The 18,149-nt window shown below is 40.5% G+C and overlaps 1 protein-coding gene across 1 annotated transcript; it reads left to right on the top strand.

The window, feature by feature from the left end:
* Nucleotides 1-8,001: 8,001 nt before the first annotated feature.
* LOC133632441 (gastrula zinc finger protein XlCGF17.1-like) lies at nucleotides 8,002-11,180 on the top strand. The gene has a single exon (XM_062024851.1). It carries the CDS (start codon nucleotides 8,318-8,320, stop codon nucleotides 9,299-9,301), a length of 984 nt encoding a protein of 327 aa, XP_061880835.1. The 5' UTR covers nucleotides 8,002-8,317; the 3' UTR covers nucleotides 9,302-11,180.
* Nucleotides 11,181-18,149: the final 6,969 nt, after the last annotated feature.

The following is an 18,149-nucleotide window of genomic DNA, read 5'->3' as shown; positions in this document are numbered from 1 at the left end:
CCACTTAAAATGCAGCATGAGACACTGCACACTGATATAGTTCTGTGAAAATGATTGTCTTATGTGCCTCTTTCTGTCTTGCCTCTGGTGAGGGCGGTTGCATTTTTTTCTCCTCCCGTCTTCTCCCTGCTTGCTCTCTTTGTCTTGTCTGTCCAAACTTTTATTTGAAGCCTCTTTCTTTGAGCTGTCCTCCAAATCTAAACATCAGACATGGAATATATTAGTTGGATTCTCGACTCAATTGACAACATCTTTTTGACGAGGAAAAGAGGTTCTGGGGAGCCTGGCTGCCCTGATGGAACCATTGCTGCGGGGTACGTGAGAGATTCCTGGGATAAATGGAGAATCATGTGCCTCTCCGTCCTTTCCATCGAGGACGTGAAAGACATCTACCTATTTGGAACCATGATTGCGGGGCACCTGCTGATTGGGCTGGACATTGCTCTGGTGCATCGTAAAATTCGTAAGACGATAGCAGCCATTCAAGGAGCCCAAAGGCTGTTCGTTGCAATGGAAGGTTTGGGTCGGGCTGTGGGATCACAGATTTCTGAACTGAATCGCAAGATGGATCACACCATGGAGAAGCTTGCTGAAAAGGAAAAATTGGATATGAGGGCCAACATGGACGAATAGAACAGGCAAGCCTTTGTTATGTCTGTTCGAAGAAAAACAAAAATCCTTATCTACGATTTGACTCCCCCGAATGGCCTTGAGGACAAGAACAGGCTGTTCTGTAAACATCTCCTGAGGAATTTCAAAGATGGACGCTTTTGACCTCCCTCCCTCCTCAACGACACCTGGAAGTCGAACTTTGCTTGCAATGCATGCAGAACGACCACGGGCCAATGAACACAACACCACTACACCCAAAGACAATGGGCATATACACAAACACACTCCCCACCCCACGCCTTCACTACCGCTTGATTCCCCTTCGGGGTGATGGACAGCTGAGTAGCGCTTTATAGCAGCAGGCCGGCCTCCAGGGCCCCAAACCCCCCCACCCCCCCTGTTGCGAGTTGTTGTGATTATATGTAACATGTTTATGTGTGCTATGGCAAATGAGGTTGTTTCCCTTGGACTCAGTCTGGACCCCCTCCCGAGGGTCCAGACTTTGACTGATATTTTTTACTCTTCCCCCCTTTCCCAATATCACCTTTTTCCCACCTTTTTAAGGAGCGCCGTAAGTGGCTGATCCGTTGGCGGTCCTGTCTTGTCTCCCAGTAATGTATGTCTGCTCTTAGTGGGACTGTGCCGAAAATGGAATTTCAGTTCTTATGTGTCTTGTACATGTTAAAAATTTGACAATAATAAAGCATCCTGAATCCTGAATCCATCCTGAAATGTAAAGAAAGTGAACAGTGTGTGATTTACTGCAATACTGTCAGTCTTTTAACTTTTTATTTGTGCTTTGTTGAAATTGTTCACACATTGCACAGCTTTTATTTTTCTATCAATACACATTATGTCTAGAAGACAGGAAGTAACTCAACACTCTTGAATAGTTTCTACCTCAGTTTGTATGGTTTGTTGAGTTAGCACAGGATTAATATGTGGAAATGACAAATGAGGTAGTTGATACATAGAATAGTTTTTATTCATGCTTTATTTTGTTTGTTGTTCAAGCTTAGATGCGTTGTGACTTAAAGTTTAATAGAAACACTGAGATTAAATCTAAATTAATTGTGTTCTTTAAGGTGTTTTTGAAAATGCAACGTTTTTGTCGCTCTAAATTTTTATCTAACTTGAAGTGTTTTGTCAAGATGATTATTTGTGATATGTACATTTTTAGAATGTGCTTGTTCTATTTTGGGCCAAAGTAAAACAAAGAAAATAATCTGAAGTTGTCGTAGTCGTATTTTTAAGTTATCATGTCTTGATTTTACCTGTCCCGCCCACGTGGAAATAGATTTTCCTCCATGCGGCCCCTGAGCTAAAATGAGTTTGACACCCCTGCTTTAATGTGACTCATGTGAGCAGGTTACTGTATAAACACTTTTTGTTATAAGTTATAAAAATGTGTTCAGTTCTCAGAGACACATCAATGTCAGGCTGACAATCACTCTTCCACTTTCTCCGAACACAATCTTAATCACATGGCTAATTTCAATATAATAAATTGTGATGTAACACAACTGAATATCTTATATGCTCAGACAGTAATGTGTCTGTATAAGTTTAGATTGTGTTATGATGTTTGTAATGGGGAAAGACGTTAATGTGTCTTGTTTTCATATTTGCATTTAAGATAGTTGACATTTAGCATGATAGCTGTTAACTGGCGATTAGTGATGTTAAGTGCCTAAGATGGTAGTTATTGATTAGCAGTGTGATGAGGGCTTTCTGCTGGTGAGTGATTAGCACTACAGTTAGAGCCACCTATCGCTAGGTAGAAATGAGCAGTTTCACCAACATTTTTATGTGAAACCATATTACTAACTGTCTGGTGTTTTACAGGATTCATGGAAGTTTATTGTCATACCAGCACACGATACACATGAGATGGCACACAATTTAGTAGCATGTGAACAATAGGATTGGTCCTGGTGGAGATCTACACTCTTAGTGCTTGTCTTGTTTGTTCAGAGTAATAATTTTAGTCTGTAAATGTTTTTAACTAAAACAACTAAGTAGGTTGAAAAATGTGTGTGTTTCTTGTAGTGTTTAAACTGTGATTTTTATTTTTGATCTATGCCCTTTTTTCTGGTTTGAACAGCCATTGAAAAAGTGTGCACATGCTTGTATATATATGTTTTTTATTTTCAAAGAGTAGTTGTAGATTATTTGATGTTAGATACTTTTGCCAACCATTATTTTAAAACAAGAGTAAAATGCCTTTATTTTGAAAAACAACTGATGTGGAGTAGGAAACGGAAGTTGCTGACTTCTAGCGCATGCGCAAATGTACTTGAAGCGAAGCAAAAAGACGAAGACCGCGTGCTATGGTTGTTCGGAGATTTTTCTAATTCACGATCTTAAAGTCATATGATTCACAGCAAATATAGCAACAAATATCTCAATTGGTATTTTCCAAAGCTACGAAACGTGCATTGACTTTGGAGTGATATTTGAAGTGAAGATTGAAGACGTGATAGAAGATGGACGACTACTGCTATGCTAAGATGGCGACGTCCGCTAAAAGAGAACATGAAAGAGAATCAGCGCCACCAACTTCCAGCAAATCACCAACGGAGATAAAGACGAAAGATGAAGGTGAGTGACTTGAAGTTTTGTCGTTTGAAAACTATTTCAAACCCTTAAAAAAGAGACATTAGCCGACCTTGTTGAAGAATGTAAAGAAAGAGCCGCCATGATTGTTAGCTTGAAGAAGGCAGTGGAGTTCACATCAGAGGAGATGAAAGAATGCAACAGTCAAATTTAGAAACTAAAAGCAAAACAACAACTCTGTTAGGCTCGTTTGGTGTGTTTTTATATTCATCATGTCGTGGTTTTGAGGCAAGGTGAGTATTTAGTCACATTTAACAAAGTCTCTGTACAGTTTGTCGTGTCGTCAAGTAACAGAAAAGAATGGACGTGTTCAAGTCGCGAGCAACGACTCGTTAGCAGCGTGTTTTGAAGACTAGCCTACAGTTGTTTGGTCGATGTCTGAATTTTTTCATCAAAACAGAAGAGTTCCTCTTTACTGTTTTAGGCAAATGCCACTAATAAAATATTTAGCGAGCATTATTACTAAGCTAAGCTATACATCGAGGACATAACACCCACTATCTCTAAGGCCCCTTCTACACTAACTAAGGTTATCGAGGGTTTATCCCACCTAACCTTGTCCACACACACACACACACAATGGTCGTTTAAGACCCCCTCCCCCCTCCGTCCGCCGGCACAACGCGACCTAGTACGCATGCGCGGGAAATGCGCACGCCATAGCCATCTCCAGCGTTGCTTTGTGTGCAAGTTCTTAAATGTAACTTATCTGAACAATATCCAGTGTTGTGGTATTTCAATGAACTGGAATCCAGTGTGCTGTGGGGCCTTATTGTAGTGAATCACACCTGAGTCATCACGAATTAATCAAATCTTTAATAAACACATGAAAGAACATTTTACATCAATCAATCTAGGGATCTAGATATCTGGTCAGGACACTCATTTGCCTTCACCTTCATTGTCCATTAGTTTTTGGTGACTTTATATACTCTGGACTGAGACGTTGAGTCCGCGACATACATGGCGGACAATAACTGATACAGTCTGCTTTGCCAGTCCACATGCATTCGCCGTTTTCCGTAGTCTCCCCTCGACGGCCAGCTAATACAAAGCACACGCTACCTTTTTTATCACATCCATGGGAGCTTGCATTCTCGTTGTCTCTCCTTCGACAAAATGGACAATTTTTTTTCGCTAAGTAGAATCACAGCTGACCCGGACATTCGAATGTTCTCTTGCCGTTTGAGAAGTGTTGTATCCCAAATAGCTGCAATCGCTTTCTCTTAAGGTATTCATGTGTGATTTCCACAAGTGTCTGTACATGTAGAAGAAGGAGAAACACGGGCATGTCTGGATGACTCGCATCCATCTTTCCAGTGGTTAGCTCCGAGTGGAAACAGGTTGTTATCGAGCTGGCTGTGGCGTGGTCTTTCTGGCGTCACTTCCTCTCTGAGCTCAGTTTGTAAACAATCAATGAGTCCATACAAAGCTAAGAGCCGGAAATTCAAGAAATACACGGCGCAGTTACCCGTGTAAAACATTATCCAAGGAGGGGGACCTTAAACGATAGTTTAGTGTGGCTGACACGATGCTTAGGCTAAATAATTGTTTGTTTAAGGGATTATCCGGCTCAATGTAGACATAGCCTAAGTCATCCTCCATCTTGTAAACACTGTAGCAGCTAGCGAAAGATTAAAATGATGTTGTTGTGCCAGGATTTGATTTAGAGTATTTTTGAATTGTATTTTCTACTTCTTACTAGGGCTTAGTTGGGACTGGAAAAGTATTCCCATTTTAATCACAATTTCCATTAAGACATGTCACGATCATAAAAATTTTATCGTATAAAAAATAAACGGCCCGCGGAACTTGCATGCACATTCTTGAGCCTGTAACGGTTAAAGGGATGAGTGAGCGTATGATTGGAAAAAAAGACCATGTCTACTAGAATGTGCTACTTTTTATTCAACACAGTGCTAGTATGTCTAATCAGCAGTGTTGGGTTAGTTTCTGAAAACCAGTAACTAGTTACAGTTACTTGTTACTTTATTTCAAAAGTAACTAAGTTACTAACTCAGTTACTTACACCAAAAAGTAATGTGTTACTGGGAAAAGTAACTAGTTACTTCTTTTTTTTCTTTCTTTTTTTTAAGGCTCCCATTAATGCCCTTTTAGCCTTCATTTCAGTACTGTTATTGCACTGGAGAATAATACAATCTGTTGATCAACTTGACATGCATTTGCATCACTGAAGTCTGTTAAGCAATGTGCTCTACATACAACACACAAAGACAAAGATATGTTTCAAAGGGCCAATTTATTTTGGGCCAGAACAAATTGACAAAACTATTTTAAATAGCTGCAACATAACATACATAAGTAACAAACCGCATAATAACAACATGTCACAACATAGTTGTAAACCTGGCTTCACCCAAGGAAGGCACACATTACTAGGGATGATGTTTGATAAGAAATTATCGAGTTCGAGCCTATTATCGGATCCTCTTATCGAACCGATTCCTTATCGATTCTCTTATCGAGTCCAGATAGGTTGTTGTATATGGAAAAAACACACAATATTTGGTTTAACAAAAGCTCACTTTTGTTACATAAGAAAAAAATAAAATCTAATAAATATTGACTGTTACCCCCCTAAAAAAATAAAATAAAATAAACAAATATTGACTGTTGTTACCCAAAGTATATTAAGTGGCATTTTTCAGAAAAACAAATACATACAGTAACACAAAAACAACCTGTCTCTGTGATCACTAAAGGTGTATAAATAATAATATAGTGTTGAATAAAATCAGTCCCTTGGGCACAAAACTGAAAATAATACAGCTCTCCAAAAAGTGCACTTCTGCTGCTATTTGACATAACTGTTTGTTTTGATGCTTTGACATTTTTGCACTTTATTTCTTTATTGAAAGAAAATTCTATGAAGAGAAAAGTTGTTTGCAAATGTGGTTACAATGCTAAAAAATGAAAAGTTGAAGCTAAAAAAAGAAATACACTTTATTGAGTTAACATTATTTCTTTGTAGGGGGAAAGATGTGATGTTATGAGCTAGGCTAGGGAATATAACAACTACACTACCCAGCATGCAACGGGAGTGACGAGCATGCGCGGTAGCCCCGAAAAGTGTTGTTCCATGTCGTTACCCGGCAGCTAAGAATGAGGTTATGAGCACGCTGTGAAAGTAAACGTCAAGAACTCAGCCAACACGCCTCGTCTGCATTATTTATAATTAGACAGACAACACATATAGAGTGTGATTTTGTTTTGTTTACAAGGAAAGAAAAACAAAAGTTAAAAAAGGGAGATATGTTGTATATATATGTATGTGCTGCGGTTGCTTTAAGAACGTTGCGACAGCTGCCGTAAAGGAGGTGCGTTGCTAGCCTGGTTGCTATGTTTCCGGTTGGTCGTAAAAGTGTTGGTCATGTGTTTGTACCCTGCTCAAATCTCTCAGTAAAGTTATTCATTGGATTATACCTTTTGTTTTGAACTTTATTACACCTTGGAGCGCTTTTTCCGGTGCATTGTTTTTCCTGCTTTCCCTATCTGCGCCTAATGACTGAGCTACTGACGTCATTTCTTGTGATGTCTCACGGGGCATTTCTGGTCGGGACGGGATTCGTTCCCAGAGATTCGAATAAAGAACCAACTCTTTTTCTTTACTATAGTGGTCTCGATAACGGGTACCGGTTCTCAAAAAGGGATTCGAGTCCGAGGACTCGGTTCTTTTCTTATCGAACAACCTGGAAAACCGGTTTCGAGTATCATCCCTACACATTACATACACAAAGCCTAACCAGGCATTTTTTCTCCCTCAGCGAATTCGGAAATAAAATCATGTCTTCATGCGATCAACACTGTACTGAAGCCCAGAACACTCTATGCATTCCCCCAGTTTTAGTTTAGAGAAAAGGAAAGATTGGCCTGGCCCACTAGGATCCCTCTTTATGTTTGTGAACTTTGTAGTCTATACATTTAGAGTGATGTGATAATCAAACACTCTAGAAGTCTAGAATGAAAGAGTATATAAGAGAATGGACAGAGTGTGTGTACCTTCAGTGCTGAATGATGAGCAGAGGCAGAGTTCTGAGTGTCTTCTTTAGCTCGCTTTCCATGTTTATGTACTCACTGTCCACTGTGTCCAGCTGCCTGAAAGCGGGTGACTCCACTGTAGAAATAGCCTGCATGTCTTCTAGCACATACGCTGCAATGGCTCTATCAATGATGTCCTGGCTAGCAGTCCCTCCGTTAAAATCCAGCCGCTGTTGGAGGTGGAGTTGAAGTGTGTCTCTCTTTACTAGCTTCGTCGTAGCATGTTGCTTTTGCAGGTGTTTCAGCAGATTTGAATTGCTGTTTTGGGCAGTAGCTGGGATCTTTGATCCAAGACACAACTTACATTTAACTAAAATGTTCTTTTCTTTGTGCTCGACAAAAGAAAAGTAGTGAGAATATCTCCATGTTAAGAAACTCGACTTCTGGCTCCGCCATGATGTAAACACAGACACTTTATTAACCAGTAGAATTGTTGTTTGTTGCCTTTCTTTCTCTTCATGATGTTATTGCTTGTATGCACTTTGTGTGTGCATTTTGACACACTCAACATCATGCGCCTCTGCTCTGTAGTCACCGTCGCACTGCGGCATTCAGATGAAAGAACGGTACCGGTACTTTTCAAAGGTGGTATAGTACCGATTTCAATTGATTAGTGCCACGATACTTTATTAGTAGCAGCATACTGTACAACCCTACTACACACACATACAGTACATAGAAGAAAGTGTGTTTTTGTTGTTTGTGTCTTGCAGACGTCCAGCAGCTGATCGGTAATCCAGAAGAAGTTTCCCCTCAGTTAGGGGGGAGCTCCACTTTGAAGCAGGAGACTCCACAACCACCCTGCATTAAAAAGGAAGAGGAGGAACTCTGCATCACTCAAGAGGGAGAGTGTCTTCTTGGACGAGAGGAAGCTGATTACACCAAGTTTCCACTGAGTATTCTCTCTGTGAAGACTGAAGATGATGAAGAGAAACCACAAGTAGACAACCTCTTAACTCCACTATCAGATAGTGAGGCTGAAGACGAGGTTGAAGAGCCTTTGAGCAGCGATAAAGACTGTGAAGGTGATATGAGGACTCACACTGACAACAAACACTCTGAATGCTCTACAAAGAAGAGTGGTAACAAATGTTTGAGCTACTTAAATTGTGGTGAAAGCTTTACTAAAAATTGCCATTTGACTCAACACATGAGAACACACACAGGAGAAAAAACATTTTGTTGTTCAGTTTGTGGCAAAAGCTTTTCTAAAAATAGCCAATTGACTCGACACATGAGAACACACACAGGAGAAAAAGCATTTATTTGTTCAGTTTGTGGCGTAAGCTTTTCTCAAAATAGCAATTTGACTGGACATATGAGAACACACACAGGAGAAAAACCATTTAATTGTTCAGTTTGCGGAATAAGCTTTGCTGCTAAGAGGACTTTGACTGAACACATGAGAACACACACAGGAGAAAAACTATTTAGTTGTTCAGTTTGTGACAAAAGATTTTCTCGAAATAGCTCTTTGACTGAACACATGAGAACACACACAGGTGAAAAACCATGTATTTGTTCAGTTTGTGGCAAAAGCTTTTCTCAAAATAGCATTTTGACTCAACACATGAGAACACACACAGGAGAAAAAACATTTAATTGTTCAGTTTGTGACAAAGGATTTTCTCGAAATAGCTCTTTGATTGAACACATGAGAACACACACAGGTGAAAAAACATTTAAATGTTCAGTTTGTGGTAAAAGCTTTTCTCTAAATAGCCATGTGACTCATCACATGAGAACACACACAGGTGAAAAACCATTTAGTTGTTCAGTTTGTGGCAAAAGCTTTTCTCAAAATAGCTCATTGTGTCGACACATGAGAACACACACAGGCGAAAAACCATATAAGTGTTCAGTTTGTGGCAAAAGCTTTCCTAATATTAGCTCATTGTGTCGACACATGAGAACACACGCTGGGGAAAAAACATTTAGTTGTTCAGTGTGCTGTAAAAGGTTCCAACATAATGCAGACGCAGTAAAACACATAAGAACACACAAGGGAAAATAACCAATAAGCTGTCTAGTTTGTGGTTTGTTGCTCATATGTGGCGACATCCACCCTACCCAGGACCTCCTCACTGCTTCTTTCACAAATATCTGAGGTATTCATACAAACTTGGATTATTTGGAACATAATCTTATCTACTCATGACCCCATGTCTTCTCTGTATCTGAAACCTTCCTGAACAGTAAGATAGATGATGCTTCAAGTGCTTGGTTACTCCTTCTTCAGTCCAGGGACCTGGGGCCTCATGTGTCAAGTTTGTGCACGCTCAAAAACCTGCACTACACCCTTTTTGTTGAGATGTATCAAAACTGACGTTGTGATGCTGGGTAACTGTTTGCATAACCAAGTACCCTTTTTTACTCCTCAGACTGATTGACGTGCAAATCAGAGACATATGAACAATTAACCCCCAACACCCACAACCCAACCCCCACCTCCCTCGACATCCGGGCATAACAGGTTCAATCCGGCCCATGATATGAGTTTGCGAAGTGTAAAATTCAGCTGTTTTTTTAATGAAAGAAACTTCTGTTCTAAATGTGTCCACTGGAAGTCGCAATAGTAATTCTATTAGGCAAGCAAATAGTTTATACCGGGGCGAGCAAGTATACCAAGCAAGAGGTACACGGTAAAGCGGGGCTGTGACTCCTCCCCCTCCACCCAACGTAAAACAGGAGTAAAATAAGCAATCAGTAACCCCACTTAAAATGCAGCATGAGACACTGCACACTGATATAGTTCTGTGAAAATGATTGTCTTCTGTGCAAATGTAAAGAAAGTGAACAGTGTGTGATTTACTGCAATACTGTCAGTCTTTTAAATTATTTGTGTATATAGTAGAGAATATAGGATATGCTTTCTGTCAAAAAGTGATTACGTAATATAAATTTAATATGAAAAAATAATACAAAAAATGTAAGTCCCGCCCCCTGACTTCCGGTGTATATGTCCCGCCTTCTGACATCTGGCTATGATTTGGCAGATCAATCTATGAAAGATGAGTCTATTTCACCACTATATATTTACTATATTTAATTTGACAGGCCTTTCGAAAGATGTGAAAACAATAATCTATATATTTACTATATTTAATATGGATTTATTGCAGCTATATTCACTGTGTGTAGACTTGAAGGGGGTCTCGTATCCTTAGTAAGGGCTTTTTTCTAACAGGAAAATTGGGGGTCTGTTTTATCAAATTTTCAGTGAATTGAGATAAAGATGACATGTTATCAAAGCCCTACAATTGGGGGGGGGGGGGTGTGGGGGTCCCCACCCTCCTGTCTGTTGTAGTCTAAAACTGATCTTGACAGTTGTTGATTGAGGTAACAATGAAAGAAAAATAGAAGCAGTCATATAAGCATGCGTGCAATCCCATTAATTAAATCAAATGTGCTGGGTCGTAGGAATGGGAACAGTCACATCCTTCATGATTGAATGTAACCACGCTCCCCATCGTTGGATGATGCTGAGACAATTGATCATACAATGACTTCTCATCATTCCTTCAGTTTCTACCTAACGCTGTCCACTATTTTCAAGAAAATGTTGTAATGTTTTATTATGCTACATTTAGTCTTACTTTATATCAGGGGTCACCAACGCGGTGCTCGCGGGCACCAGGTAGCCCGTAAGGACCAGGGCCCGTACTTATCAAGCTTCTTAGAGTGCCATTTTACACTTAAGTCCTGAGAATTTGCGAAATGTAGTCCTACTCTCAAACTTAAGAATAAAAGCTTTTTATCAACGTTCTTAAGTCTAAGAATCACTCCTACTCTCCACGATATTTAAGAGACCTTCAGAGGTGTCTTAAGTGGTTAGGAGTTGCCAGCAGGGGATGGCACTGAGGCGAGAGAGACGTCCGCGAACGTTCAGGGAACGGAACAATGTTTAGTTTTTTTTTGATGACGAGCAGCTGATCAAACGGTATCGTTTAGACAGAGTGGATATTATTTTTGTCACAGATTTAATACTTTTCGATTCCTTGTTGATTACTGCATGTGGCTGCAGTGGGCTAGTATATATAGAGCCACCCACACCAGTTTCAAATTAGTTGCCTAATTAATGAATTGGAAAGAAAATGTTATGACAGTAGCGTATGTGTGTGGCCGTGAGGTGAGTGACGTCAGTGAGTGTGTGGGCGATAGAAGAGAGGGAGCGGTAGCGTGAGTGCCGGCGGGGACTAGTTTATTTTGTATTATTTTGTAGTTTATTGTCAAAGTATACACTCCCATTGTCCACTTAAATATTTCCAAGATATTTCTTTATTCTTAGACAACGGATTCCCTTCCGTGATTGGTCATTTCTATGGACACAGAAATGACGTCACCTAAAATTCCGTTTACGGCACATAGTAATGTCGTAATTCAGCTCTGAGTGTGACACTTAAGATTCAGTCCTACACTTCGCTGAAAGTGTGAGTAAGACGCTTGATAACTAACTTTTAAGTGCAGCTTTCAGCGAATAATTTATTTACTCTTAAGTCAACTCTTAGCAGACTTCTTAGGAGTAATTCTAACAAGCTTGATAAGTATGGCCCCAGATGATTAGCCCGCTGGCCTGTTCTAAAAATAGCTCAAATAGCAGCACTTACCAGTGAGCTGCCTCTATTTTTTAAATTGTATTTATTTACTAGCAAGCTGGTCTCGCTTTGCTCGACATTTTTAATTCTAAGAGAGACAAAACTCAAATAGAATTTGAAAATCCAAGAAAATATTATAAAGACTTGGTCTTCACTTGTTTGAATAAATTCATTAATTTTTTTACTTTGCTTCTTATAACTTTCAGAAAGACAATTTTAGAGAAAAAATACAACCTTAAAAATTATTTTAGGATTTTTAAACACATATACCTTTTTACCTTTTAAATTCCTTCCTCTTCTTTCCTGACAATTTAAATCAATGTTCAAGTACATTTATTTTTTTTATTGTAAAGAATAATAAATACATTTTAATTAAATTCTTCATTTTAGCTTCTGTTTTTTCAACGAAGAATATTTGGGAAATATTTCTTCAAACTTATTATGATTAAAATTCAAAAAAAATATTTTGGCAAATCTAGAAAATCTGTAGAATCAAATTTAAATTTTATTTCAAAGTCTTTTGAATTTCTTTTAAAATTTTTGTTCTGGAAAATCTAGAAGAAATAATCATTTGTCTTTGTTAGAAATAGCTTGGTCCAATTGTTATATATTCTAACAAAGTGCAAATTGGATTTTAACCTATTTAAAACATGTCATCAAAATTCTAAAATGAATCTTAATCAGGAAAAATTACTTATGATGTTCCATAAATTATTTTTTAAATTTTTTCAAAAAGATTCGAATTAGCTAGTTTTTCTCTTCTTTTTTTCTGTTGAATTTTGAAATTTAAAGAGTCGAAATTGAAGTTAAAGTGAAGTGAAGTGAAGTGAATTATATTTATATAGCGCTTTTCTCTAGTGACTCAAAGCGCTTTACATAGTGAAAACCCAATATCTAAGTTACATTTAAACCAGTGTGGGTGGCACTGAGAGCAGGTGGGTAAAGTGTCTTGCCCAAGGACACAACGGCAGTCACTAGGATGGCGGAAGCGGGAATCGAACCTGCAACCCTCAGGTTGATGGCACGGCCACTCTACCAACCGAGCTATACCGCCACTATGTTTCAAAATTTAATTGTCATTTTTTTCGTGTTTTCTCTTCTTTTAAACCGTTCAATTAAGTGTAAATATCATTAATTATTAATAATAACATAGAGTTAAAGGTAAAATGAGCAAATTGGCTATTTCTGGCAATTTATTTAAGTGTGTATCAAACTGGTAGCCCTTCGCATTAATCAGTACCCAAGAAGTAGCTCTTGCTTTCAAAAAGGTTGGTGACCCCTGCTTTATATCATAGTCAAACTAAGGAAGTTATGAATAAGTCTATCTTTGTTTCTGAAATATATCTTGATTTTATATTTTTTACCATCATGAAAATATACTTATGAACAATAGTTTTAACAATACTACAAATAATATTAAAGTCATGTTGTTGATTGTGTGGTTTAGTTTAGGTTTTATGCCACATCATGCAGTTAAAAAAGATGAACAATTAGTTTCACATGAATGGTAAATGTTTAAAGCTATTAATGCCAAAGTTTTTCAAATCTTCCCGTACTACATTTTAACCTTTAAATGTCTACTTTTTATCATTGTAAGATTTTCAGAAAAATATATTTAGTTTATTTTTCATTATACAAGATTTTTGATGCATGATTTGGGTAAATACCATTAATGATTAATCCACTTTTTTTTTAAATATATATTTAACACAATGTTTTTAATTGCCTGTCACTACATTGTAGGAATATTGATAGTTTTCTTTTTTTTGTAATGTTCACATGTTTAATATAGGTATTGTGGATTTAAGTTTTTCCAAGTTGAATCAATTGTACACCATGCACATGTGTGCATTAGTACACATCATGATAAGCAGGGTACTCTTACTACATTTGTTCATTTATTCATTAAAATGATGTTAAACCAGACTCAAACCTGCTCACCCAATTACTTTTTTCAATGGCTTTTTCTGTTTCCTTTTCTTTCACTACTCAGTTTGTCAGTGTTTTAGCAAGTGTGTTTTTCAAAACCTATTCATAATGTTCAACATTTTCAGATTTTATTATTTTTTGGTAGCAATATTTAGGAGAACAGGTGATTCAGGGAGCGGTATATGTCATAAAAGGGCTGCGGGTAGCTTTGCTAAGCAGACTAGTCAGCGTTCAACTCAACCTTGTTTCGCAGACAGACAGCATCGACAAGGGAATGATGGCTGAGTCTTACCAAAAACTGTGCAAAAGTCTAGGGATGCTGGAGGAGCCACACCCCATCAAGCTCAAACCTGATACAGATCCATTTTTACTAGCAACGCGGAGATGTTTTCCTATTCCTTTTAATGGGCAAAGTGAGGGAAGAGTTGAAAAAAATAGAAAAGATAGGAGTCATCTCAAAAGTAGAAGAGCCAACTGACTGGTGTTCTGGGATGGGACCAGTTCCGTCAAAAAATGTCTCTGTGTGCATCTGCATAGACGCTTAGCCCCCTCAACAGAGTGACCTGCGGAGAGACGTACATTCTACGGTCGGTGGAACACATACTAGGATGTCTTGCAGGTGCACAAGTCTTCAGCAAGTTGCATGCAAACAGAGCATTTTCGCAAACCTCTTTGTCCCCAGATTTACCAAGGTACACAACATTTATAACACCATTTGGACGTTTCCACGTTAACAGGCTACCCTTTGATATAGCCTCAGCACCCCAACACTTGCAGCGGCGGATGTGCATGATCCTCAACACATGTCACATGGACAAAGTTGTTGTTTAGTGCAAGGATCAAGAGGAGCACAGCGCCAGACTTCATGCAGTTCTACGCCAGCTATAGGAAACTGGGGTAACACTTAACATGGACACCTGTGAATTGAGAGAGATACAATTCTTGGGACATATTACAATGACAAGATTAAAGCTGTGAAGGAAAGAAGAGAGCCGACAAACATTACTGAAGTCCGCCGTTTCCTTGGCCTGGCAAATCCACCAAGAAAATTCATCCCAGGACTTGCAGAAAAGTACAAGCCACTGAGAGATCTTCTTTCCAAAAAGAACCAGTGGATCTAGAGCTTTATATCAGCTCAAGGACGACCTGACCTCGACCTCCGTGTTGACCCTCTATGACCCCAACAAGGTGCTGAAACTGTCAGGGAAGAGTGGAGGCCCGTGACGCTGAAAGAACACTTGGGTATGTGAAAGGTTCAGAGACTTTCTGATCAGAAGACAATTTTCACAAAAAACTGATCAAAAGCCACTAGTTAGTTTATTAGGTCACCAAATGCTAACCGAGCTATACCTCCTAGAATACAGCAATTTAGACTTGGGCTCATGAAGTACACACATCTTACACACACCAGACATAGCTCTACACACAGCAGACACAATGTCACAAGGTCCTGAATAGACCTTACTATGAAGGCTGAGGAGTGTGATCCCACGATAGTTGGAACACACCCTCCGGTTCCGCTTATTAAAGAGAGGAACCACAACCCCGGTCTGCCAACCCAGAGGTACCGCCCCCGATGTCCATGCGATGCTGCAGAGTCTTGTCAACCAAGACAGCCCCACAGCATCCAGAGCCTTAAGGAACTCCGGGCGGGTCTCATCCATCCCAGGGGCCTTGCCATCGAGGAGCTTTTTAACTACCTCAGCAACCTCAGCCCCAGAAATAGGAGAGCCCACCACAGATTCCCCAGGCACTGCTTCCTCATAGGAAGACGTGTTGGTGGGATTGAGGAGGTCTTCGAAGTAGTCCCTCCACCGATCCACAACATCCGCAGTTGAGGTCAGCAGAACACCATCCTCACCATACACGGTGTTGACAGTGCACTGCTTCCCCTTCCTGAGGCGGCGGCTGGCGGTCCAGAATCGCTTCGAAGCCGTCCGGAAGTCGTTTTCCAAGGCTTCCCCGAACTCCTCCCATGTCCGAGTTTTTGCCTCCGCGACCGCAGAAGCCGCACACCGCTTGGCCTGTCGGGACCTGTCCGCTGCCTCCGAAGTCCCATGAGCCAAAAAAAACCGATAGGACTCCTTCTTCAGCTTTACCGCATCCCTCACCACCGGTGTCCACCAACAGGTTCTAGGATTACCGCCACGACAGGCATCAACTACCTTGCGGCCACAGCTCCAATCAGCCACCTCGACAATAGAGGTGCGGAACATATTCCACTCGGACTCAATGTCCAGCACCTCCCTCGTGACATGTTCAAAGTTCTTCCGGAGGTGGGAATTGAAACTCTCTCTGACAGGAGACTCTGCCAGACGTTCCCAGCAGACCCTCACAATGCGTTTGGGCCTGCCAGGTCTGTTTGGCATCCTCCCCCACCATCGCAACCAACTCACCACCAGGCAGTGAACGGTAGAAAGCTTTGCCCCTCTCTTCACCCGAGTGTCCAAAACATCAGGCCGCAAATTCGATGACACAACCACAAAGTCGATCATGGAACTGCGGCTTGGGGTGTCCTGGTGCCATGTGCACATATGGACACCCTTATGTTTGAACATGGTGTTTGTTATGGACAATCTGTAACGAGCACAAAAGTCCAATAACAAAACACCACTCGGGTTCAGATCCAGGTGGCTATTCTTCCCAATCACGCATCTCCAGATTTAACTGTCGTTTCCAACATGAGCGTTGAAGTCCCCCAGTAGGACAAGGGAGTCACCCGGGGGAGCACTTTCCAGTACTCCCTCGGGTGTATACAAAAAGTGTGGGTACTCTGAGCTGCTGTTTGGTGCGTAAGCACAAACAACAGTCAGAACCTGTCCCCCACCCGAAGGCGGAGGGAAGCTACCCTCTCGTCCACTGGGTTGAACTCCAACGTGCAGGCTTTGAGCCGGGGGGCAACAAGAATTGCTACCCCAGCCCGTCGCCTCTCACTGCGTGCAACGCCGGTGTGGAAGAGAGTCCAGCCCCTCTCGAGAGAACTGGTTCCAAAGCCCTTGCTGTGCGTCGAAGTGATTCCGACTATATCCAGCCGGAACTTCTCCACCTCGCGCACCAGCTCAGGCTCCTTCCCCCACAGCGAGGTGACATGTCACGTCCCAAGAGCTAGCTTATGTAGCCGAGGATCGGACCGCCAAGTTCCCTGCCTTTGGCTGTCGCCCAACTTACAACGCACCCGACCTCTATGGCCCCTCCCATGAGTGGTGAGCCCATCGGAGGGGTGACCCTTGTGCCTCTTTGGGCTGTGCCCGGCCGGGCCCCAGGCGCTCGCCATCGTGCCCCAACTCCTGGCCTGGCTCCAGAGGGGGGCCCCGGTCACCCGCGTCCGGGCGAGGGAAATCTGAGTCTTTGTTCTTGCACTCCCATCGAAGTCTTCGAGCTGCTCTATGTCTGATCTCTCACCTAGGACCAGTTTGTCTTGGGAGACCCTACCAGGGGACATGGAAGCCCCCGGACAACATAGCTCCTAGGATCATTGGGACACGCAAACTCCTCTACCACGGTAAGGTGGCAGCTCAGAGAGGAGACTTTCCTCCCAGGTTATATTTCTCCTCTTTTGTTGAGAATTGTTGTACATTCTTAGGTAGCAGGTTGTAGTTTGCTTTGTACATCATTTTAGCTGTTTGCAAATGCACAAAAACATTGAATTTCAATATTTGTGATTCAATACATAAAGGGTTTGTATGTTCCCTATATCCAACATGAAGTATTATTCTAATTGATCTTTTTTGTAACACCAATAGTGAATGAAGCACACATGTGTAATTGTTTCCCCATATTTCTGCACAATAACTCAGATATGTAACACTAGCGAGCAGTAGAGAATTTGAAGTGATTTTTGGTCTAGAACATGTTTTGCTTTATTCATTGTTGACGTGTTTCTTGCTACTTTATTTTGTCTATTTTTACATGAGATTTCTAATTCATTTGATCATCTATTATTACACCCAAAAATGTGTTTTCTTTTACCCTTTGAATATCTACTCCCATCTATTTGTATTTGTGTTTGACTTTCTCTTTTACTGTTACCAAAAAGCATTATTTTAGTCTTACTGAGATTCAAAGATAGTCTGTTTTTGTCAAACCATCTTTTTAATTTGTTCATTTCGTGCTGTTGTATCATCTGCAAATAATACTAACTTTAAGTCCTTTGTAACTTTACAAATGTCATTTATATAGAAATTGAACAATTTTGGTCCGAGTATTGATCCCTGAGGTACGCCACAGGATATTTTTTAGCTCTATGGAAGTGTGTTTGCCTATCTTCACGTATTGCTTCCTGTTGATTAAGTAGCTTCTCTTCCAGTTCAATACCAACCCTCTGATTCCATACCTTTC

Source organism: Entelurus aequoreus, linkage group LG17 (genome assembly GCF_033978785.1).
Source record: "Entelurus aequoreus isolate RoL-2023_Sb linkage group LG17, RoL_Eaeq_v1.1, whole genome shotgun sequence".
In the NCBI taxonomy this organism is placed as follows: domain Eukaryota; kingdom Metazoa; phylum Chordata; class Actinopteri; order Syngnathiformes; family Syngnathidae; genus Entelurus; species Entelurus aequoreus.
The sequence above is the reverse complement of the archived record's forward strand: the minus strand, read 5'-3'. Positions and strand labels throughout refer to the sequence as shown.

What these genes read in the sequence shown, in the direction of transcription:
- LOC133632441 (XM_062024851.1), top strand. Translation starts at nt 8,318, where the DNA reads ATGAGGACTCACACTGACAACAAACACTCTGAATGCTCTACAAAGAAG.